This window comes from Hesperophylax consimilis, chromosome 19 (genome assembly GCF_061612785.1).
Source record: "Hesperophylax consimilis isolate HC1 chromosome 19, BYU_Hcon_1.0, whole genome shotgun sequence".
Lineage (NCBI taxonomy): Eukaryota > Metazoa > Arthropoda > Insecta > Trichoptera > Limnephilidae > Hesperophylax > Hesperophylax consimilis.
This window is the reverse complement of record NC_142854.1, coordinates 1,655,960-1,677,963: the sequence shown is the minus strand read 5'-3', so window position 1 is coordinate 1,677,963 and position 22,004 is coordinate 1,655,960. Positions and strand designations below refer to the sequence as shown.

The following is a 22,004-nucleotide window of genomic DNA, read 5'->3' as shown; positions in this document are numbered from 1 at the left end:
ATAATTGATACAGAGGAATATTGTAGCATTTGTTACTTTTACCATCATGTTGAATCCCTTCTCAAAGTTAGCGCATCCTATATAATTGATACAGAGGAATATTGTAGCATTTGTTACTTTTACAATCATGTAGAATCCCTTCTCAAAATTAGCGCATCCTATATAATTGATACAGAGGAATATTGTAGCATTTGTTACTTTTACAATCATGTAGAATCCCTTCTCAAAATTAGCGCATCCTATATAATTGATACAGAGGAATATTGTAGCATTTGTTACTTTTACAATCATGTAGAATCCCTTCTCAAAATTAGCGCATCCTATATAATTGATACAGAGGAATATTGTAGCATTTGTTACTTTTACAATCATGTAGAATCCCTTCTCAAAATTAGCGCATCCTATATAATTGATACAGAGGAATATTGTAGCATTTGTTACTTTTACAATCATGTAGAATCCCTTCTCAAAATTAGCGCATCCTATATAATTGATACAGAGGAATATTGTAGCATTTGTTACTTTTACAATCATGTAGAATCCCTTCTCAAAATTAGCGCATCCTATATAATTGATACAGAGGAATATTGTAGCATTTGTTACTTTTACAATCATGTAGAATCCCTTCTCAAAATTAGCGCATCCTATATAATTGATACAGAGGAATATTGTAGCATTTGTTACTTTTACAATCATGTAGAATCCCTTCTCAAAATTAGCGCATCCTATATAATTGATACAGAGGAATATTGTAGCATTTGTTACTTTTACAATCATGTAGAATCCCTTCTCAAAATTAGCGCATCCTATATAATTGATACAGAGGAATATTGTAGCATTTGTTACTTTTACAATCATGAAGAATCCCTTCTCAAAATTAGCGCATCCTATATAATTGATACAGAGGAATATTGTAACATTTCATTCTTACAATTATTATAAGATTGAAATTTTACAATATTACTCTAATAATTATTAGGTATATACTTTTGTATTTTTTATTATACATAGTTATAAGTATTTCACTTTCTAACCACATAAATACAGCTATATAATATGCAGAGATGTACAAAATGGGTACCCAAAACCATTTGAAATGCAAAATGGAAATGGGTCAAAACTTTTCCATTTGAAAATGCAAAATGGTTTTTAGAAAAGCATTTCAAATGCAAAATGCAAAATACCTATTATCAAAATGCATTGAAAATGCAAAATGGTTTCTCAGGTCAAACAATTAAAATAATTATAGAATTTTTAAACAATTTTCGTCATTTAATGATGGACATCAATGTAGAACAAACATATTACATGATGGTAAATCCAAAAACACCACGACTACAGATTATGAAACCACAAAAATTTGCACGGGACTAATGTTGCCAACGTAAAATCATAGAAACTGCTATCTAACATTTAATATTATAGCGTCATGGCCCCATGTTTAGTATTTGAATCAGTATTTTTTGTAATGGTCACTCAATTACCAGGGCTCCTACCAGGGAGCAACTTGACAAATGTAAATTATTTCTCATAGCGAGGTTGAGTACCGACTGATATTTGGGGCTTATGAAAAAAAGATGAGTGGAGATATGTAGTAGGAAGAATGTTGCAAAAAAGCATTTAAAATGGAAAATGCATTGAGAAAAGCATTTAAAATGCAAAATGGTTTTTAGAAAAGCATTCAAAATGCAAAATGGAAAATACCCATTTTGCATTTTGCATTTCCATTTGAAATGGATTTATTTGAAATAAAGCACATCTCTGATAATATGAATACACGTGACAATAATAATTCTGCCCCTGGGGAGAATGACTACGCTTTTAAACCAACTTCCTTCAGAGATAGACATGTTTCCAATAACACAATGATGCATCGCAACTGTTTTAATAAATGTATAAAATAGATTAATGTACTCGTAGGTGTATGATTTATTGTAAATGATGTGAAATGTTATTGGAATCTCTGTTTTTCACAAATAAACAATAAATAAAATAAAATAATAATTTTGTCCACTGAACTTAAGATTGAACAATTGTTTATTAATTTTTGTTATTTGTTTTTGGGGTGTTATGCCGTGTTGCGCTAACTCCTTCTTCACCAACGTTTCAGACAGCATTGCAGTGTCCATCATCAGGGCAGATGTGTTATCTGAAGTTAGCGCAACACGGCATAACACCCCAAAAACAAAAATACTTTTGGCCGTGAAAATCTTAAATCATAATTGTTTACTAAATTTATTTATTTGATTCTCCGTTTTTAGGCTATCAGTTAGTTTAGAGTTCATGGCCTATGCTTCTCTTACCACTTTACTGTATTAGTGTACAATTTATTATGTTGTCTTGTAGAGTGTTAGTGTACTTGTGACGTTTTTATAAATGTTGTATTTTATAGATTAAAAGGCATAATATGTTGTATTCGTGCAATGTTCTAATTTAAAATAAGTTCATTTCTTGGTCAAGTTTTGGTATCTGGGTTGTAATTGAAGAAGTTATTATTTTAAAGTATACGTATGTATATTAGTGGCTGTACTGGGCCACGCGTTGCTGTGGCTCAGTCTGTCTGTGCAGATTGAGAAACAATAGTACATATATGTATATTACCAGCTATACTCCGTCTGTCTGTACAGATAGTGAAACAATAGTGCGTGTTGCTTTTACAGATTGCACATTTTAAAAACAAAGCATGTTTTATCTGTCACAGGTGACATCTATATAATATAACAACATTGTGTCAAAATTTCAAAGCAATCGGTGAAGAACATTTGGAGATTTAAGATTTTGAACAAACGAAAATTAATATAGATTATTATTTGTACCTAATAAAAAGCTGCCTACTATTGTCGTTGTGCGTTTGAATAATACGTTATTATATTTTGTAGTAATTCATTAAAGAATTGTATTTGTAGTTTTCAATTCAGAGAGTGTTTACATATGAGAGTGTATTTAATAACATGTGCAGGTGCAGTTTTATTTAAAATATCTCCTTTATATTATATTTATAATTTGTGTAGTACAGGAATATATATTTCTAACTATAAATTGCTTTAAATATAAGTTCTGAAGGATATTAAAATAAGAATCCTAATTAATTGTTTTAATCAATGATTTACCTTCATGATTAATTTCCGCATCTCCCACTACCATTGTCTGCCCTATACACAAGGGTAAGCAGACCGCAAAGGCCATCAATACCACCTTACACACTATCATTATGGTCAAATGGCCAACACAAGCAACACGACACAGTCTTCTACGCTGTTGAATGTTGACTGAATATTGTTTTGGTTCATTATCACCTAGTTGCTGTCTTTCTTATCTTTATTTTAATTAATGTAACCACATTCTGATACGCTCGTCGAATGTGCTCAGTAGAAGGAAGAAAAAGAGGCAACCGGACAACTCAACACAACAATAATTCAACATACACCTTTAACCCCTAACGTCCAGTGAAATTATGACTTTGTTGAGGTGCACTGCAGTGTGCAGTGTGTAAAGCTAGGTTTTAAATGTTTTTAACGCATTTTGTTACTGTTCATGAAAATTCCAAAGTAAAAAAGTCCATTTTTATTTATTTATTTATTTATTTGAGGAACATAAACAGTCTTAGTAATATAATATACATAAGAGAATAACAAAAAAACAGACCAATTATTAATGTTCACAGATATATATAGAAACATAAAACTAACCTGTAAACGATAAACCTATAATATGCCTACCATAAACGGCAATAAATAAAAGTGATTTTAACTATACTTAAATAGACTTGGGTTGGAACGGGAAAGGGGAGGAGAGGGATGAGGAAAAGTTGCCACGCAAGTAATATTAAAATATTAGGTACAATCAATTTAACAGTGGTTAATATGAATTAGAATGTGATACAATGAAATTCTGTAGTGATAGTAACTAGCAGTGAATATGTCGGCACGAGTGTCTATATTTGCAAATTTATTATTATAGTAGTTACATGTCCTTTGCATAAATTCATTTTGGTTGGAATTGGTATTGCATCTATCAATGTAGAAAAGGGTATTTTGTCTGCTGTATCGAATTGGCGCATGGAAATTTATTTTGTTCAGCAACTCCGGGCACTCAACTTTAGAGTTAATAATTTTATACAAGAGCATCTGATCAGCGACATTTTGTAGAAGTGTGTCTATTATTTCTAGTTTAATTTTCAATATTAAATTTTTGTTTGAGATATTTACAAAATTTTACCCATCTCATAAGGGTTAAAAAGTGAAAGTGAAAAAATATATATAAAAAGTGATGAAACAAAACTAGGTTAAATACATTACGTATGTTAGGTTAGTTTTTTCATGAGTTATCATAGAACCTATTTGCGAGCTTTGGGCCAACTTTAACAAGAGCAGCATTAAAAGGCTTTGTGTGCAGTACAACAACGCCTACTGCATGATGTTCTGCCTTCCCAGATACTGCAGTGCTTCCAACGTGTTAACAGAGGGACGAGTTCCTAGTTTTGCAGCCCCCATAAGAGCCCGGATGGCAGGATTAAGGAACAGGATACACAACTCCAGAAATATCCTCATTATAGAATCCAGCCAATTTCCAGTTTCCAGCACCGAAGAACACTGAAAAATTATTGGCCTCATTAATCTCGAATAATGCTTTTTTTGTTCCATTTATATATATATATATATTTTTTTTTGTACTTTCTCACATGTGTCTATATTTTTTGTGGGATGTGTGGAATCGAATTAAACTCCCAACATTCTGGAATAAAATAAATTATTATAGTATAATGAGGATTTTTAGACAGAAAAATTCCTATAAAGCTGAATTTTCATACACACATACGCTTGGATGTTTGTTACTGTTTGTTCTGCACCAATGATAGAGCTAGGGTTTGTGTGCACTTTGAGGCGTGCGCCGTCCAGATTCAGTTGTGGATTACCTCTAGCCCTGTAATGACTTGTCCTGTGAGGTTGTTCAGTCCAACGCAAATGATCATCGTTGAGAAGTGCCTGTGATCTTCTAAAATCTGTTTGATTGCAAGTAAACTATCCTTGTGTGGACCCCACTAAAACAACAGCCAGAAGACTGCTGGGCGATTCGAGATATGTTTTTCACAAATAACTCGCCTCCTATGCAATGTGCTTTAATAAAGTTATATGAACCATTGATAAAACTACAGCGTCATCTCAGTTACAAATAAGTAAACCTAATTTCAGCTGGGCGATTCGAGATATGTTTTTCACAAATAACTCGCCTCCTATGCAATGTGCTTTAATAAAGTTATATGAACCATTGATAAAACTACAGCGTCATCTCAGTTACAAATAAGTAAACCTAATTTCAGCTGGGCGATTCGAGATATGTTTTTCACAAATAACTCGCCTCCTATGCAATGTGCTTTAATAAAGTTATATGAACCATTGATAAAACTACAGCGTCATCTCAGTTACAAATAAGTAAACCTAATTTCAGCTGGGCGATTCGAGATATGTTTTTCACAAATAACTCGCCTCCTATGCAATGTGCTTTAATAAAGTTATATGAACCATTGATAAAACTACAGCGTCATCTCAGTTACAAATAAGTAAACCTAATTTCAGTTGGGCGATTCGAGATATGTTTTTCACAAATAACTCGCCTCCTATGCAATGTGCTTTAATAAAGTTATAGAAAACATTATTATTTTAGATTCATTTTTTTTAGATTTTGTTTCGATATGTTTAACCTCTTTCCAGATACATTTGCTCTACATGCCTAAACCGCCCCTTTCTTAATCTTACGCATTGCATTATTTTGGGAATATACATGGTTTTATAGCACATAGGCCTCAGTGATTTATTTCTACAGTATTCCACTTCCATCCCCTCTCTGCCAGTATAATTATTATATAATATACAAACATATATTCATACATATATTTTTGTAAAAATCTTCAAGTATCTGATTACGTCTGTCTCGACACAGGTGTACCCTAGTGAGACAGATGTCGATAAATACATGTAAAAAACTTTATATTGATAGATAAATAAATAAATAAAATAAAACAAATGTTCACTCTTCTAACATTGTAGCTCTCCATCCCATTTGAATAGAAATTTAAGGTTCGATTGGACAAATATTGGTCATTTTATAAAAATTCTCCAGTCCTAGAGTCCTAAATTTTCCAGTCTTTTAACCCTTGAGACGTTGTTGATTTGCACGCATCGAACATTCTCTAAGCTTCCATTTTTTCAAAGACAATAACAAGCACTATTTCTTTCTCTTTCTGACATAAAAGAAATAATTATTTTTTAGATGAGAGGAAGAGAGATATATGCATTTTAATAATAAGTGGTCGTTCTGGGACAAATATGGTCTTAGGAGACTATAATGCGCGCACGGCATTTGGGACTGTTTGGGTCTTAGAAGGTCCCAAGGGTTAAAACATGTAAATATCAACTCTAAATTATCCACATTAATCTTCTAATAAATTAAATACCAATAGTGATGGAGTGATTTGGTATCTTATTATGCAGGAGAATGACAAATAATAGTATGTAAATTGATGACTCAAGCACAAGTTGACGTAACTAACAGTTCGGTATATTATATGTTTACTTCCTCGATGGATAGGCGGAAGAAGTGTTGCCATTGCAACCAGAAACCCTTCCTCGCCTTATATTTCTGCTTGGCTGCTAATTGCGCCCTTTGCTGGCCACGTATAAATAAACGGGTGTTACAAACTTTCAACGGTAAAATAGCAAATGTAATGCTCTGTATCTTCTCCAAGCATAAACGTTCAAATAAAGTGTGTTTATCTGAACTGACCTGCCAGGTAAGAATGTTTTCTATATCTGTTTGTAAATAAAGTGTGTTTATCTGAACTGACCTGCCAGGTAAGAATGTTTTCTATGTCTGTTTGTAAATAAAGTGTGTTTATCTGAACTGACCTTTTTTTTTTTTTTTATAGTGAATACCTCACAAGAGTCCCAACTGCTCCCGTCTGGAGCCAGTGAGACTATGGCATCCCCAATTGGGGGATGTTGTGAGGCTGAAGGTAAGTGGGGAAGGGAAAGAGGAAGGTGGGGAAGTACCTGGCTATTCAGATCTAGTCACTAAACACGGCTAAAGCCATTTGGAGCAACGTTTCAATTCTGAATGGTGGTCTTACACCAGGGCGATACTGGTAGTATCTTCCACTCTGGAACGTGCCGCAAATATACTATATATTATACTATATATTATTGTATTTTAATTAATTAATTGTTAAATAACACAAATTAATCAAATAAAATTTATTTGCACACGCCGGGTTCGAACCCGCGACCTTCGGAATGGCAGTCCAATGCGTTACCACTGGACTATGCCGGCCGTCCTGACCTGCCAGGTAAGAATGTTTTCTATATCTGTTTGTAAACAAAGTGTGTTTATCTGAACAGACCTGCCAGGTAAGAATGTTTTCTATATCTGTTTGTAAATAAAGTGTGTTTATCTGAACTGACCTGCCAGGTAAGAATGTTTTCTATATCTGTTTGTAAACAAAGTGTGTTTATCTGAACAGACCTGCCAGGTAAGAATGTTTTCTATATCTGTTTGTAAATAAAGTGTGTTTATCTGAACTGACCTGCCAGGTAAGAATGTTTTCTATATCTGTTTGTAAATAAAAAAATAAGATAGAGCCTAGGAACTCGTAATAAATTGTACAGCACCCTTGGGGTGATTTTTCACAAAAACGGCACTGTACAAATTATCCAATTATTGTTATAAGTACTTTCCCCAGAATAACTCCATACAAATGGATTGTTCTATAGGTACTCAAGTATATATCTATAGTCTAAGGGTCAAACCATTTCAAAACATTGTTTTTGCTCTCCTGTAAAATTGTATCAGAGACAGAAATAAATAACCCTTTGCAATTTCAATATTAAGTTCTAAAAATTGAAGACCTCTATAAAAAAAGAGTAAACATTAACACGTTGACTGCCACAACAATTTTCAGAATTCCGGTCTAAAAAGCCAATTTAAATATTTTTTTACTACATACTTGATTTTGAATAATTTTTTTATAATTATATTTTCTGTTAATTTATTAATAAATTTTATGTTCTGTAAGCCAGCATTGATTTTTTGTTCTCTTCCCAGAAGCCATCTACCCATATTACCACTGATATACTAGGAATTTTATCGTATTTTAGCGATTATGGCAAGTAAACACACTACGAGTTATCTCGTAGTTGGCAGTCAACGTGTTGAAAATTATGATTATTGTGAACGGTGAAGTTTTCCAAAGGCAAAGCAAATGGCTTTGTTGTTATGAAGGCTGTAAATTCTATACATGCATTTCTGTTGAGTTGTTCCAGGCTCTGACCCTCAGGGTGAAGAATTCTCTGATGATAGACAACCTCTGATAGGATAGGACACAAGAAGACAAGAAACATGGATAGTTTTTCAAATCTCTGTTAGGCAAGCAATAAAAAAATAACAACAGATTGTTTAAGGAAATAACATTTAATATTATTAATTTTCATAAAAAATACATAGTTTTTCAAATCTCTGTTAGGCAAGCAATAAAAAAAAATTACAACAGATTGTTTAAGAAAATAACATTTAATATTATTAATTTTCATAAAAAATATCAGTGGCAATGAAATATTCTTGTTTAATTAAATAAGAAACCAAATGACCTCACAATACACTTTACTGTATAATTATTAATATTATTGTTTACTTAACACGTAATACCCGGAGGTTGAAAATGAAACACATGCGGCGGTGGTGGGTCCAGATTGACCCGGCTGAAATGATGAAATTAAAAGGCTTTTTATGCATTTTTCGTTCATATTCTTACTTTTATATGATATTATTGTAGTTCCTCATTAACTCATAACATATCCCCTGTGTTTCTTGTATGAACATGAAAGTTTTGGAAATTAGTGTTCCGTAAATTTTGCGGTTCGTCGATATACAGCGGCGCGGACATCCCGCGCAACAGCTAATCAACGACTGAATCGAAGACGGCCCCGACGGCCGATGCGGGTGCCGGGCGACGGTCAGGGGAATGAGGAGGGCAGTGCGGGAGAGGGGGACAGGAAGCGTTCGTCAGCGGAAACAAACATTTTTATTTCTATAATTATTAAAATTTTCGATGGTGTGCATTTACAAGAATATCGTGTATTATTTAAAATACCAGAAATAAATCACTTATTTGATAATTTCCTTGTGGCTGTACCTCTAATAGAAAGTTGTGTAAAGAGAAAATAAATTCAATTTAAAGCCATATTAAACGATGATTGCTTATGCAAATATTAGAAAATATTATATAATGGCATTCAAATTCAAGTTGAGTATTTACTTCCTCACACATTTATTTGTCACAATTAAAACCATTGAATGACACACATTAAAATATACTAAAACTTTTATTTTTCAATAAAACAAATTTAAATTAACAATTTTCATTTAAAAAAAAGGAATAAAAGCAATATTCTAAATACGAAAATACAAAAATGATTCGACGATTAATAAAATTTAAATACATAATAATTTAAATACTAACTTCATTATCACTTCCATTTCCACTTTCAGATATTTCCTCTAGTAATATTTCTTCCGGATCACTTTCAAATTCTGGATCTAATGTTTCGAATTCCAAGTCGCCATCATCACTGATCTCACTGTTCGAACTGTTAAGTAGCTTTTCGATCTCATTATCAGATAAATAATTTTGCTTTGCCATTGCGTTCGTACGCTACGAAAAAAAAATTAAAACAAAGTCACAAACAAAAATCACAATACTAGAAATGTGCCCGAATGGTTGACAACATCTGCGCGGGACTGTGAGAGACAAAGACGGAAGGACAGAGCGAGAGATATGCTGTTTCGTCGGCTGCTCGAATTCAACTGAGAAGAAATGAGTTTTTGCGTGTTTTTAAACACAATTATTCTTATAACTTTTTTAAAACGTGTCCGATTTTAATCATTTTTGAGTTGAAATGTGGGTAAATATTTGATGAAAGAATAGACAAAAGGAAATTAGCCTAAACGAGATATTTGCGGCAAAATCTTTTTTTTTTAAAACACTGGGTCAAACCAGACCCATCACCGGAGTCGAGGTGTTAAATAAGAAACCAAATGACCTCACAATACATTTTACTGTACAATTATTAACATTCTCGTTTACTGAAATAACATACCAAATGACCTCACAATACATTTTACTGTACAATTATTAACATTCTCGTTTACTGAAACAACAAACCAAATGACCTAACAATACATTTTACTGTACAATTATTAACATTCTCGTTTACTGAAACAACAAACCAAATGACCTAACAATACATTTTACTGTACAATTATTAACATTCTCGTTTACTGAAATAACATACCAAATGACCTCACAATACATTTTACTGTACAATTATTAACATTCTCGTTTACTGAAACAACAAACCAAATGACCTAACAATACATTTTACTGTACAATTATTAACATTCTCGTTTACTGAAACAACAAACCAAATGACCTAACAATACATTTTACTGTACAATTATTAACATTCTCGTTTACTGAAATAACATACCAAATGACCTCACAATACATTTTACTGTACAATCATTAACATTCTCGTTTACTGAAACAACAAACCAAATGACCTAACAATACATTTTACTGTACAATTATTAACATTCTCGTTTACTGAAACAACAAACCAAATGACCTAACAATACATTTTACTGTACAATTATTAATATTCGCAGAATGCTGAAATATTAAGCTTACATTTTATTATTTCATAGAAATTTGAAAACAAAAAAAATATATCAACAAAAAATTACAGGTACATCTTGACATGTTTATCTGTGCAGCCAAAAGTTGAACAAGCAAAACAATTTTTGAAATCTACAAATATATTTTTTTGTATTTACAAAATGTCCCCAACTGCATGAGTATGTTGATCTGTAACTTAACTGAATTATTATTTATTTTAAATGTCATAAAATCAGCACATTAATACACACACTGAAGAATATTTTACACTCTTTTGTAACTCTATTTATTTTATTTTATACCGCACAAGAGACACAAGTGTCTGGAGCCAGTGGGACTACGGCATCCCCAAATGAGTGGGGAGTCCAAGGAGATGGTAAAGAGGAAGGTTGGGAAGTACCTGCTTATTCAGATTATTATTTTACATAAACTGACTGTCAAAAATTACTTCCGAACACGGAACCATTTCGCACACCCACTAAAAAAGTGTTAAAAATCAAAAATTGTGACACTTGGGTTGAATATTTAGCTAGATTTTCAAAGTTCTTAAACAGTTTATCACCAAATAGGTTAGGTAAGCATACAATACTTGTATATATGTACGCAATATTGGCGGGAAATTTCAAAATAATTAGAAGAAACTGTTAGAGTAGTGTTACATTACAAAACTCTATGGTAATTAAAATACGTTTAATATTGTAAAGTTAGTTCCATGACGCTCCGTTCGTGTGCCGTGATTCATTGTAACTGCGAGCTAGTAATCTTGTGCTGTGCCTTATACTATTTAAACTGTGTGTGTTACGAATATGTATGCCATGTGTTGTCCTTGGAGTCTCATCGCCAGCCGACTTGAGCGAGTCAAAGAGGTAAAGTTGTGTTCCACTCGCTGCAGTCTGAAACGCAACACTGGCATCCCAAGGTGGGAGCCCGAATCGCAGCACTGGCAATCCAATGTGACGGCCTTCCTTGGGACCTCGGTTATCAATTAAAAAGTGCTCATCAATACCATCTCATAATTTCTACAACTATTTCCCTTGTACAACATGTAATATTCTCTCCTAGTAAATGTCCACGGGCCAAATCGTTTTTACAAAATGGCTCCCCCGCCCTTCGTTCGTATTTCAACTGCCAAGCAGAGCAAAATCGCGTGCATAAAACATGGCGATCTCAAACAAAAGCCGCAAAGTTGTTTTTGTTTTTCAAAAAACATTGCGAAATTGTGTTTGTTTTTCTTTTAAGACATTACAAAGTCGTAATGTTTCTTCCCCTGTCGTGAACATTACCAACCAACACCATTTATGCATTTTACTTCCAATAAATTATAGGTATAACTGTTTTTCAAGTGCGCAGGTGACAGTGTTAACCTTAATACTAGTGAAGTGAAAAAGTGTAATTTAAACTCATGCCTTTTCTTCAAAATTCTTCTCCTCTCTTCTCAAACAACAAACAATCCTTTAAAATGGATACACTCACAGTACCTGCAAAAACTACATTTGGTGTAATTGCCAACTTATACCAATCTAAAAGAGAAATCTTACTCCAAGCTCTTCGTAAAAGGGATCTGTCTCCGACTGACAAATCAAGGAAATCTTTAATAAACTTACGCCCTTTACTTTTACTTCAACAAAAAGTACATCAAAAACTTACGATTCAAATGCTCCGAAGCAAAAATAATTGCACCAGAATCCCTTGGAGACAAAAAACATACGGACACCGGTAATTCCCCTAAATAAAAGCTACGATCTAACATCTTAATTCAACGGTCACACTGATGTAGAAAACTTCATTGAAAAAATAGAGGAAACCGCCCAAATCAGAGGAATTCCATTACACCGGAATTACTTACGTGGCTAAGTTACAGAAAAAGAGGGCAGATTCTTGGCCTAAACTCAGATCAGCTCTCATCACCAGTTTCGGAAAGAAAGAAGCACAGCATAAAATAAAACTATCGCTGTTTGCAATCAAGCAACTCTCAAACAAGTCAGTGGCCAACTATATACAAAGAGCCGAGATCATAAACGCCAGGCTCTCTTCACCCGTTCCGGATGACGAACTTTTTTGTAGAAAAAATCCTCACCCTAGACCAATTAAACGACATATGCCTCTTATTGGAAACATACCAAAACAGAAGACAAGACACTAACACTGCAAACGGAATCATCAAACCAAGCAGATCCTCTGGCATCAAACCGGAATACAATGAAAGGAAAATTTGCTCCTTCTGCAAGAAAACGACCATTCTCAATCTACTTGTTTTAAAAAGCTAAACTCCAAGAACCCCGGGATGCCAGAGCACCCAAGAGGCATTCCTCCCAAAACCGCTCTCCACCTCGTGACAACCTACGAGATATTTTTAAAAGGTCAAGACACAATTACGAGAGACTACAAGCTCCCAATAAATTTGTCAAACCTCCACCGGACTTTACAAGACTCCCACCAGATTGGGTGAGTAAAAAACAAAAAAAACTAATATCCAACCTCCGAGAACCCATTTCACCCCAAGGCCTAAGGAATGGTTGACACATAAATTACTTCAACCAGGCCTAACATCTTTCAACTGTAAGCTGTGAAGAAGCACAGGACGGAAGACCTTACGCCCAATTCTCCGTCAACAATGTCACCTTTTCGGGACTTTTGGATAGTGGCGCATTTATCAGTTGCCTCGGCAATAAGGCACATACACCTTTCGTCAATTGCGGATTTAGAATCAAAATGCATTCTACACACGTTACAACCGCAGACAACACAGCCCAAACCGTCACAGGTTCTCTTGCACTACCTGTCAGCTGAGGAAACAAAACAATCACAATTAACTTTTTAGTGGTTCCTTCAATAACTCAAAACTTCATCCTCAGTGTAGACTTCTGGAAAGCCTTTAATGTCGCCCCCCAGGCATTCAACACTTGCGGCAACACACCCCACTCCACTCAAGTTAGTGAGATTCGTACAATAATACCTAACGAAAATTTAAGTTCTGCAGTCACAACAATTAAAATTCTACAAATTCGAATCTATTTCCTTAGAAAAATGCGGCTTGGGATTAACCAACCTAGTCGAACATTACATCAAAAAAAGGTATTATAACCTAGCTCCCCAAAAACTTAAACAATTGGAAAATGAGTTAGATGTTGGGTATGGGCGTTGTAGTCCCTATCAGAAGCGCCTGGACCAACCCAACTCTTTTGGTATCAAAATGGCTCTGCACGATTCTACCTCGACAGTAGAAGCCTTAACGCTTGCACGGAGGCTGACGCATACCCACTGCCGTTTGTTCACGCGATCCTGGACAAACTACGGAACGCCAAGTTTATATCTTCAGTGGATTTAAGCAAAGCTTTTTGGCAGGTACCATTAGACACCGCATCATGTGAAAAAACTGCATTTGTCGTACCGGGTGAAGGTACGTTTCATTTTAAAAGATTACTATTCGGTCTCAAAAACAGCCCCGCCGAGCTACAAAGATTAATGGACAAATTATTCGGTCCAGAATCGGATAGCAAACCTATTCTGTTATCTAGACGATCATCATCACCGATACGTTTGAAAAACACATCGTAATGCTGGAAAAAGTCAGTTCAGTTCTCGCCTTTTGTGCAGACCTGCCTTACTTTACCTCGCTTTGTGCTACATTTGCTCATAAAAAGGAAAATTTTGCTCATTTGCTCATAAAATTTGAACCAAAGGTTTCTATAAATGGAGAAATCATAAAAAAAGTGGAAGAAATTAAATATCTAGGTGTTATTATAGACTCAAAATTGAACTTCTCAAAAAATGCAGACTATACAATTAAAAAAATTGCAAAAAAAATATCATTTCTTGGTAGAATCATAAACAAAGTAAATAAAGAAACATGCCAGATAATTATTTATTGTTTTTGTGTTTAATTCGTAAAACTCCATTTAATTTTTTATAAATTTAATTTAGATTAAATTTGATAATATTATTATTAAGTTCTGCAAGTGTTTTAGTTTTTTATTATTGTGACAGCTGTTTCGGCTTACAAGGCCATTTTCAAACTGTCAGTTTTCAGTTTGAAAATGGCCTTGTAAGCCGAAACAGCTGTCACAATAATAAAAAACTAAAACACTTGCAGAACTTAATAATAATATTATCAAATTTAATCTAAATTAAATTTATAAAAAAAAAAAAAAAAAAAAAAATAAAAAATAAAAATAAAAATAAAATAAAAATGCCAGATAATATACAATACAATTATATCACCACACTTTAATTACTGTTCAAGTATTCTTTTTCTCTGCAATAAAGAGAAAATGAAAAAATGCAAATACTGCAAAATAAAGCAATGCGAATAATACTTAAGCGCAACATATACACACGGATAAGAGACATGTTAAAGGAGCTGAATATTTTGACGGTGAAGCAAACTGTGTATTTGAATGTACTTATTTTTATACATAAAATTAACATAGGGATGATGTCTAAGGAACTGAAAAGAAAAATAAATTACAATAACGAGATACACGGACACGGGACGAGAAATTCTAAGCAAATTAGATTGCCAACAAGAAAAAAAACAAGCACCCAAAAATCTCTGATGTACCAGGCCGTTCAACTCTATAACAAAATCCCGAAGGAAATTGCTGTGATAGAAAATATTAATAAGTTCAAAAATGAATTAAGAAAATATGTCTATCTCAATTATTAATGTTTCTTTTTTTGTGACTTTATTGAAATATTTAAAGAAAGATTATGTTTGCCAAACAATGTACATGTTTATATGTTTATAAAACTATTAGCACACACGAAGATGTGAGCTAACTTAAGATTAATAAATAATAATAATAAAACATAAATATAGCTCAAATCGAGTCAAAAGTGCATTACTAACGTTTAAAGTTACGGGCTACAAGACTAGTGCTTTTTTTCCAGAGTGTTACAGTGAATAAAAAGTTTTTTTTTCAGTACTTTAAGTTTTAAAAGTGACAGTTTGGCAGCCATACCCCCGTCTGGGTGCCATCCAAATGCCCCCGTACCCCTCAGGCTCCCCCAAGGGGTACCCTCGTGTGCGCGCTGTCCCCGTGGACGTATGGGAAAAAACTACTTCTAATTCTATGCAGTTTAATGGTTTTTATTTACAATTTTAGTTCTCAGAAAAAAGAGGGCCAAGTCTGAACCTTGGGACATAGTTTTTGACATTTCAGTCCATTACTCTTTTAAATTCAGTGCAATTGAGACACAGTGAACACCATTAAGTATGCCGTAAAATTGACGTGACGAGACAATTTTACAAGCCATTACCGATCACACGATAATAAGGAAGTTGAGTGAAAAATATTTTGACTTATAAAAAATATGTTCATGTAGATCAAAAAATATCGATTCTAAATATATAAATATATTTCTATATTATTATTCTTAGAATTACGAATTCTATATTATTATTCTTGGAATAACGTTCTTGAAAAAGCATTAAATAGCAATAAACTGAATACGCTCCACGATTGGTCGAAAGAATTCTGACGTCACATGTATCGTGGCTTGTACGTAGAACGGGTCACTGCAATGTCTATGGTGCATCTCTTTCTATTACATGAGAGATGGTCGGTTTAGATGAGAGAGGTGTATAGGCCAAACGTTTATTTGGGTCAAACCACAGCCGGTCTTCAGTACAAACGGTTTTGCTTCCTATCTCATAAAATACTTTTTAAGTTTAGTAGTGGATGGTTTGGTGTATTTATAGTTTAGTTAACAAAGTTCATGTAATACAAAATCTGTTTAAAAAACTACATACCATGTCAGAAATCGGATATATTCAAGCCCAGTCTGACAACCTACCAGTAGTTGATTCTGACATGTTGATTTTATATCTAAGAGATAATACTGATTACATTAGTGCTGAAATTCGTGGAGTTAAAGCTTCCAAGTAAGTATATCAAATTATTAATTGTGTTCATTTGTACGTTACGATAAATATAATACATTTTTACAGTATAATAATCATTGCGTATCTACCCATCTGACATTTCGCCATAACCTCACTAGTTTTGTGCAGGTATATTTATTGATTTCGCATGACATGATAATTATTCTCTACACATTATAATATATATTATAATGTGGTGATGGCTTTTAAATATTTCATCTTTTGTTTACCATATAATAAGGCACTGCTGAAAACCAGCTGCATTCCCGGAGAAACCCCTTTGTCAATAGCGCCACTTCAGGCCGCCGCGCAGAAAAGTCTCACAGTGAACTGGGCTGTAAACCGTTATTTTACCTATGGTCTTTACTTTTCTGCGCGGCGGTCCTGAATTGGCACGGGGCACGTCAACAAATAGCGACGGCAATACCGTGCCGGGCTGGAGAAGCAAATATTTTAACTTAAAATATTAATTTAACTATGAAATCTTAATCAATTTTCTATTTTTTTTAATAACATCAATTCTAATAGACGGTTAACATTGGTAAAAAAATTACTGGAATTCCTTATTGAAGAATTAAAAATTTTTCCGTACAAAATGCTTAAGCGACGTGGTTCTCACAGTTTGAATGACCTCACACCCACACCCCGCCTCTTACCGCTCGGATTCCGCTCGTTTTGGCGGGATTAATAAAATTTTAACTTTGAGAATTAATTTAATTATGAAAACAAACTTAAAAAAAAAAAAATACCAGTATTTAAGTTTGAATAAAAAATTGATAAAAAACATTTTAAAAAATGGACTCAACTTCCTTATTGACGATGTCATGATAAAGAATTTTCCTTGCCACACTCAAGCTACAGAGAGATTATTGTAACAGAAGCCTCAGCCGTTGTTTGTGGACCCTTGAGGCGAGATTGATTCATAAAAACAAGCTTAGAGTCACGACACCTTATGCTTATTTTAAACACCAAAATGCAGTACCGTTCATAGTAACTTTTGTAATTTTCAAGTTTTTCAATGCGGTAAATAATATATGTACATTTTTTATTTCCACTATTTGTTCCATTCTAACAATCTACGAATGTATTATCTGTAAAATAATTGGTAAAATACAAATTTTATGTGTGTTTTATTTCGCGTACATGAGCTATAAATACTTAGGTAAAATCGTGAAAATGATAAAATATAAAGCTTTGGAGATGTCCAGGTATTGTGAATATATTTTTTTTATTCTTTATGTTGTAATTGTTAATATATGGAGCATCTTTCGCAACTATGCCGATTTCGAAATTCTCAAAAAAAAAATTTCACTCCACCTTACTGTACACCACAGTTTGGTGCAGTGTTTACTAATTTTTTTCTAATCTTTAAGTTTATAATTTTTGACATTTTTTTTGACGCTGGCAAGTGACTCTATTCAGAATTAAGTATTTATAAAAGCTATTGTCTATATTTTTTTTCTTCTATTTTTTTTCCCCATTTTTAGGGAATATTTTTCCGTATGTCGGAATCGGAGGATTCCGATGAGGGAACCCCTGGAAGGGGTCCCTCTGTTGAATTTGCTGTGCTGTGTAGCGAAAATGAGTTACTACGCAAAGCGCTTAGCAAACAAAAAGAACTTTCACCACGCTCTGTGGCGCTCCTAAAGAGCTTGTCGGTGAGGCATCCGGCGCCTACTCAAAGGCACTCGTCACCTTAAACCAGCATCCATGGCGCGCGTCATAACGAGGCTGCGACCATTGAACAAGAACCGAGGGAAGTCTCAATGGCTCAGGCTGAACCGCCAGCGGGACAGTCCGGCACTTCGGCAGTTGCTGGCAAGCTCGCCGGTCTGACCATCAACTTGAAAAAATCATAATTTTGCAAGTCCCGCTTGCGTTACTTAGGCTTTGTTGTCGATGAAAAAGGTCTGAGAACAGACCCAGCTAAAGTCGAAGCCATGGCGAATTTCCCCAGGCCCAGAAACGCAAAAGAAGTCAAAGTTTTTCTAGGACTTGCCGGTTACTATAGAAGGTTCATCAAAAACTTAGCATAGCAGCACCCCTCAACAAAATCACTGGCACTCGTAAAGGCATCAGTAACTTCTTATGGTCCCCCGAAACCGAAGAAGCCTTCACCACCTTGAAATCTGCACTGCAAACGGCACCTGTGCTGAATTGTCCTGATTTCACCGCATCTAATGTTGGAATCGGCGGAGTACTAACTCCCTTCCGGAAGGAATTCCCCGACGGCGAACACCCTGTAGCATACTTTTCCCGAACAAACACGAAAAGAACTACGGAATAACCGAAAAAGAGTTACTGGCAGTAATGGAATCTATTCACCACTTTCGAGGATACATAGACGGTAGCAAATTTACTGTGGTTACTGACCATAGCAGTGTAAAATGGCTAATCTCTTTGAATAATCCATCTGGTAGACTGGCTAAAATTAAATAAAAAGGACACCCTGAATAACATGCAGGGGGTCCTCAAGGTAAGGGGTGACCCTTATGGTGACCCCGAACCAACAGCTGAGAACAACCAAGTGTGGGGACCTCAAATAGTGTGACCAGGCTCGTACTGGGGGTGAGGGTGGTGCCAACCACTTGCATGAACAGATTAAATACAAGGCGCGGACCGAATCAGGAATGCTTGAATCCCCCCCGATCAACTGACTCAGACCATTACCACACCGATGATGAGATTGCGTGCTCGTTCTGTCCACGGCACTTCGGGAGTAAGACTGGCCTTGGGGTCCACACGAGACATGCCCGCCCGGAGGCTCATAACGCAGCCATTGTTGTGGACAGAGCCAAGAAACGATACACGGACCAAGAGATAGGCATGTGGATTGATGCAAAAGCCTGCATGGTAGCAGAGGGTTTCAGGGGCAATATCAACATTGAACTGACCAAGGCGCGACCAGATCTTGGGAGGACGGTCGACCCAATTATTAACCAAATGGAAAGAATGATCCAGGACAGGCGCAACAGAAACAACCTGGCGAGGAGGTTGCGAAGGGCTGCTCTAAGAGCGGCCCGAGACGGCGGCTATCTTTTGTATCAAATCTACCGTGCCATTGTACTCGGCGTGGCGCTAACTGTTAAGAATGGAAGATAATCGTACTCATCAATGGAGAGCGTCCCATCTCCCCTGGGATTTGGTATGATATTGCATTCTATACACACCGCACCGTATCATATACATTAATAACATACATACGTTTTTATTAACATTTTCTATTTAATAGATTGCATTTGGAGGATATACGGCCCGGATATTTGGAGGATATACGATATTCTACTTTATTTTTATAATAGTGCCTCTAACTTATAATTTAATGTTTATAAGCTGTTTGGTTTTGAAACGACAATGCATAACTATGCAGGAACTATGTTATTTTTCCAGTACCGACTTATCTCCAATCGCCTTGCAAGAAAAAGATTTTAAATTTCAAACAATAAACTGTATGCTTTTGTTTGGAAAATTCTAGATCAAAATTTAATCAAGCCAAAATGGGCGCTACAAGGAGTAAAGAATTGACGAAAGATGTCCAAAAAATGTTAAGGAGGATAAAAATATATGCGCCCTACTCGGACAATCATACGCATCAGTGGAGAGAGGAGCGAATACCATGGGATTTGGTATGATGTTGCATTCTATACCGTATCATATACATTAATAACATACTGTTATGAAAATAATTACTTTGGTTGAGAAAGCGTCTCAGCGTCCCGAAGAGAATATAAAGGTAAATTGATTGAAATAATTATTTTTTTAGTAATTACCAATTACTTTTTTACCAATGGCTTTTACTCAAATGGCTCCATATAATTGAGAAGATTTTAAAATTTGCATTATTAACACTTTTTTATTCATTATATATATATATATATTTTTTTTAATATTAACTCCACACAGGAGGCCCCGAAGAAAATAATTTCCCTCAGGGCCTATGTCATCTTTGGGGATGCTGTGTGGAGGGTAATATAGACAATAAGAACAATGTTTTGAAATATAATGTTGTTTGACGACTTTTCATTTCTTAAATATGGGTTATTTGCTTTTTCCTTTTCACATATTAATTCCAAATAATAGTACATTGTCATGTTTTAAACTAGTTTGGTATCAATTATGTTCTCAGGAACGGATTGGAGAGATAGGGGAGCTGTTGCTGGATGCTGCTCCCGAGGTAGCGGCCGCCCTCCACCGAGAACTTTCCGATATTATGAGTGGCCGGCGGCCCCCGGGAGAAGCAAGGTAATTATTATTTTTTATTTTTATTTATTTATTAACATTCAAACCTGCTAAACTACTTATGTAGTTTGTCAGCAGGTACATAATGACAACATTTTTGCAATAACATGGTACATAACCTGGCAAAGAGAATGCGACGGGTCGCATTGAGAGCGGCCCGTGAAGGCGGCCGCTAAAATCAAAATTTTTTAAATTTAATTTAATATTATATTCTTGTATTCACAACAATAACAACAGTGACAACTGTTCGTATTTATATACTCCGTACAGAATCCGTTTCAGAATCTAAAAAATAACTCCAAAATGGAGGCACACATACTTTCTTAATTCCTTTTTAAAATTAATCATATTATCTCAGTAGATTCTGGATTTTATCTTATTAATGTTTAATTTATTTCTCAGATGTGGAAAATGCAGTTGGACTACATCCCTTTTATTATCATTGCTATGGCAATTTTTTTCACCATCCTTAACTTACGAGAGTTCTACAATTAGTGGCTACAGACGAATGAACAAAATCAATTGCTGGAGGCCCGGAGAGTGAGAGCAAACATGACAAGAAGACTGAAGAGAGCTGCCTTAAAGGCAGCTCGAGACAGCGGAAAATAAATTAAAATATTATAAATAAATAAATATGTTAAAATTCAGGATTTTGTCATTGATTTATGAGTGTGTGGAGTAACCATTATTTAGACCATTTGTTTAATTTTAGATAGTTCAATTGTGAAATTAACAGATGATAAAGGGATTTTTACTAGCCATAGGTGAACAGATAACGAAAAAAAAAAACATTTTCATAACATGAGTTTTCAACACATACATATGGATCATATGACAACTAAACACGGTAATAAATAAGAACGGTTTTGATTAAAAAGGATCGTAACTAAGAATAGTGATTTTTAAAAACATAACATAATCAGCACAATTTGCCAGTTATTCTACGTAAGTGGTACCAACTACCAATATGCCAAACAACAGGGGGGTATAACTCCGAGAAAAAAGTGGGTCAGTAAAAAAGACACGACAATCTCTATGGCTATGTGACGTACATTCTGCACAAACTTTTGTGCTCAGTTCATGTTTATACGCCGATGTCAAAACAAATATTTTTTATGAAAATGTCGAAAACTCTTAAAAGATAGTGCAATGTTA

At 34.6% G+C, this 22,004-nt stretch overlaps 3 protein-coding genes across 4 annotated transcripts in view; 1 reads left to right on the top strand and 2 right to left on the bottom strand.

Moving 5' to 3' along the window:
• LOC149414626 (transmembrane protease serine 9-like) overlaps positions 1-3,281 on the bottom strand; it is a 61,929-nt gene extending 58,648 nt beyond the window's left edge. Inside the window, exon 1 of the mRNA XM_089642940.1 lies at positions 3,111-3,281. Within this exon, the coding sequence (XP_089499066.1) occupies positions 3,111-3,210 (100 nt within the window). The 5' untranslated portion in view covers positions 3,211-3,281. The remainder of the gene's footprint in view (positions 1-3,110) is intronic.
• A 413-nt stretch (positions 3,282-3,694) lies between these two features.
• LOC149414623 (box C/D snoRNA protein 1-like) overlaps positions 3,695-22,004 on the bottom strand; it is a 76,093-nt gene continuing 57,783 nt past the window's right edge. The window contains exon 7 of the mRNA XM_089642893.1: positions 3,695-4,592. The gene's annotated coding sequence lies outside the window, so the exon portion shown is untranslated. The remainder of the gene's footprint in view (positions 4,593-22,004) is intronic.
• On the top strand, positions 14,920-21,496 carry LOC149414625 (uncharacterized). 2 transcript variants are annotated; one of them, XM_089643306.1, is made up of 3 exons: positions 14,920-20,343; positions 20,737-20,852; positions 21,252-21,496. In XM_089643306.1, the coding sequence occupies exons 1-3, from the start codon at positions 20,287-20,289 to the stop codon at positions 21,391-21,393; spliced, it is 315 nt and encodes a 104-aa protein (XP_089499432.1). In that variant the 5' UTR covers positions 14,920-20,286; the 3' UTR covers positions 21,394-21,496. The 2 variants fall into 2 exon arrangements, with proteins under 2 accessions (XP_089499432.1, XP_089499433.1); XM_089643307.1 differs by having other exon boundaries at positions 20,737-21,496.